At 43.3% G+C, this 3,786-nt stretch overlaps 1 protein-coding gene across 2 annotated transcripts in view; it reads left to right on the forward strand.

Annotated features, from left to right (window-relative positions):
* Positions 1 to 3,786, forward strand: part of slc9a7 (solute carrier family 9 member 7) — a 135,659-nt gene that overhangs the window by 79,232 nt on the left and 52,641 nt on the right. For both annotated transcript variants that reach the window (XM_020517308.2, XM_020517316.2), the window contains exon 9: positions 3,641 to 3,729. In XM_020517308.2, coding sequence (XP_020372897.1) covers positions 3,641 to 3,729 — 89 coding nt within the window. The remainder of the gene's footprint in view (positions 1 to 3,640; positions 3,730 to 3,786) is intronic.

Raw genomic sequence — 3,786 nt, forward strand, 5'->3', positions numbered from 1 at the left:
TTTCATTCATTCAAAACTTAGATTGAAGGATTTTTATTCGATGAGGATGCTGTGTTGAGGGTAATGGAACATTAGCAGCTAATGTAGCTTCTGGGAAGGAGAAGACACCGTTAACGTTTCGGGTCCGGTGACCCTTCCTCCGAACTGATGGTGGCTGGGAAAACGTCAGTTTATATGCAGAAAATAGGGAGGTGGGTGGGGTAGGGAGTAAACTATAGGATAGAGCCCAAAGAGAGAGAAAGACAGTTGGACAGACAAAGGAGTTACTAACGATCAGGCTGGGAGGGTGAATAGTTGTTAATGGGGACTGTTAGTGACTAACAACAGGGGGTGTGTAATGGCAGGCTATGTGGTAACAATGCCTGGAGTATGCGGTGGGGAGCTGGGACGTGGGAGAGTTTAGGCCCTAAAATTATTGAACTCAATATTGAGTCCGGAGGGCTGTAGGGTCCCCAAGCGGAAAATGAGGTGTTGTTCCTCCAGCTTGCGTTGGGCTTCACTGGAACACTAGCAAGCCGGAGACACAGATGTTGGCCAGGGAGCAGGGTGGTGCATTGAAGTGGCAGGCAACAGGCAGTTCAGGATCTTTTTTGCGAGCAGAACGTAGGTGTTTATAATGTTAAGTATGACCTTATTTCTTGATCTTCGTAAAATAAGTTTTTAAAAGGTTTAACTTTTGTTTTAACTTGGATACAAGGTAGTAAAAGAAACAAAGTTTTTTTTTGTACCTAGGTATCTTTGTACCTAAGACGGTGTCGTGTGTGGCAACATTATACACTTCTTACTGTACTCCTGTACTACTTTACTTGAGTGCATGCAACAATAAAATCTGAACGTGAATCCCATAAAGCTTTTTTTAAAAAAAAGTAGATGGATCAATCTCCGAGTTCTGTGAAGAGTAGGTGATGGAACGTTGCAGTTGTTACTTTTCCTGATACCAGTAACACCGGTGAGAAGTTGTTCCCAAGATACCTGCCTTTGCAAGTCAGCTGAGAGCCTACTGTCCTGATTTATTTATTTATTTATTTGTTTTGCAGTGGTTTGTTTGCTTGCTGCAAGAAGAGAGAGAGACTTCTTGTTCTTCTTACCTGCAGCTTAGACACGGCTCAGGGTTTCCTCAGCTGCACCCATTCAGCGCACACCTTTTATCCACTAGTGCACACAGACCAGCTATTGAACCCCTGTTCTGATGCATCCTGAAAGGGAAAAATGCAAAACATGTTATTCACCTAGACTTCTGTCTTTTCTATCCTAGTTTTCACAATCTGAGATAATTCACTGGTGATTTAGAGTTTAGTTTGTGGTGCATTGCTACTTTCAAATCCTTCTCTTTGAAGCTTCCTTGACACCTGTCAGGTGTGATAGTCCAGGTTCCCTTGTGGATAAGGATAATCTACACGGGTCTTCCACATGGCCACTGAATTACAGTTCTCATCTTTTACAATCTCTGTCATTTCTTTGGCTGTAAGTCCTCTTTTTTGTTTTAAATAAAAAGCAGTCATGGCTGAAAGTTCAGTATATGCGTCTGTGATCTGGGGTTACGATCCGTTGTCACAACAGATGTCTGGTATGTAAGATGTACAGAATGCTGTACAGATGCCATGCGGGTACTATTTGCGATTGAACAGCTTTAGATTAAGATACAATGCTGGGGTTGAGCAGGGGAAGATTTACTTCACAATGTCCTATGTCTCATCTGAGGTCGCAGGCACTAAATACCATTTCTGAGGACCCAAGAGGTGTACAAGAATCTGTATATTTTAGAACCAAATTACGAGAAGATCCAGAGCCTTGATAGGCACTTGACAATAATCAAGCTTGTGGTTACAATTCCATTCTTTATGATGTGAAAGGGACAGTGAAGGAGAAGAGGAGGGCTCTATATGTTTGCATCCCACAATTGTATGAAATCAATTAGATTCTGAGGTTCACCATGTTTTGATGCTTTGTGTCTTGTTGGAACCTACATGTAGTCTGAAATAGCAAGGCTTTTGGGATGATGCTTGATCAGGTTGTTGCTGCTGTTCTGCAGGTGGATAAGATTGTTGGTGTTTTTCTCTTCCTCGCAAAGGTTCTCATTATTTCGCCGTGGCCTCAAGGAAAGGTGATTTTGATGAATGGTGAGATCCTTCAATGGATGGTTGCTTCGCTGACTGCAACTTTGGTTGATTCTGTGTATCAACCAGGAAAAAGCTTGGCTAGTCAGTATGATGAGAGGCTGTGATTTATTACGCGTGTCAGTTTCTGTCTCCAACTCAATCTGCTGCTCATGTATAACCTGCTTACTGTTTCACTTTCACGGATGTAATAAATCCGCTGTTTATATTATCTGCAGTAGAACAGACCAGGTTTGGTGATTGGTTTTTTTTATATTACTGCATTTTGGGCTTATGATTTATGTCCTTTGCCTCAATTTTGTGTCAGGAACACTCTGCCACCCATTAGTATAGAATTGTCTCCATTAACTGAGACTGCCAGCTCCTGTATTTCCTCGGTTCAGCCTGACTTTTCGCTGGCTGTTGAGATTTTTAAAATTATTTCATGGCTTGTGAGTATCGTGTGGCTAGGCTGCCATTTATAGCTCAACTCTTGGGAAAGTGGTGATGAACCATCTTGAACCGCTGCAGTCCTTGGGGTGAAGGTTTACCCACAGTGCTGTTAGAAGAAAAATAGAAATTGCTGGAAAAGCTCAGCAGGCCTGGCAGCACTTGCAGCGAGAAATCAGAGTTAACATTTCAGGTCAAGTGAGCCTTCCTCAGAACAGACCCTTCTGAGGAAAGGTCACAACACAAAAGCATCTGTAGACAGAAATCAGAGTTAATGTTTTGTGAGGAAGGCTCACTTGACCTGAAATGTTAACTCTGATTTCTCGCTGCAGGTGCTGCCAGGCCTGCTGAGCTTTTCCAGCAATTTCTATTTTTGTTTCTGATTTAAAGCCTCCGCAGTTCCTTCAGTTTTTTTGTGCTGTTAGGAAGGTCCAGGATTTGGGCCAAACGACAGTGAAGGGACAGTGAGGGAGTTTCAAGTCGGGCTGGTATGTGGATGGGAGGGAAATGTGAAAATGGTGGTGTTTTCATATGTCTGTTGTTCCATCATCATATATGGATTTGGAAAGTATTGTTGAAGGAACCAGTGTGCTGCAGGACGTCTTGTGTATGAAATACATTCCCACCATTGTGACTTGGTGCTGGAGGGAGTGAATATTGAAGGTGATGGATGGGGTGTTGATAAAGCGAGCCACTTTGTCACAGATGGTGTCTTTAGTAGAGCATTCCACCACACTCCTGCTTTATGCCTTGTAGATGGTAAACAAACTCCAGGGCGTCAAGATTTGACTTCTTTCCCACAGAATTCCCAGCCTCAAGCCTGGATTTATGGCTGGTCCAGTTAAGTTTCTGGTCATAGTCATGCAACACAGAAACAGACCCTACAGTGCTAACTTTCAGGATGCTGATGTTAGGTGGCAGGGGGGAGTTCAGCAATGGTAATGCTCCCTCCAGGGGAGATGTTTAGATTCTCTTGTTGGCAATGCTCACTGCCTGACAATCTGGTGCCAGGAATGTCACTTGCCACTTAGCTAAAATGATAAACAGCTTGATCCGCCTTCCTATTTTAACGTACTTTGGTATTTTCTGTGCAGGTGTGGTTGCAGTGCTCTTCTGTGGAATCACGCAAGCTCATTATACATATAACAACCTGTCTGCAGAGTCAAGAGACAGAACAAAGCAGGTACAGAAAGCTGTGTCTCTGTCTGCCTGTGTCTCTGTCTGCCTGTGTCTCTGTCTG

This window comes from Rhincodon typus, chromosome 6 (genome assembly GCF_021869965.1).
Source record: "Rhincodon typus isolate 14 chromosome 6, sRhiTyp1.1, whole genome shotgun sequence".
NCBI lineage: Eukaryota > Metazoa > Chordata > Chondrichthyes > Orectolobiformes > Rhincodontidae > Rhincodon > Rhincodon typus.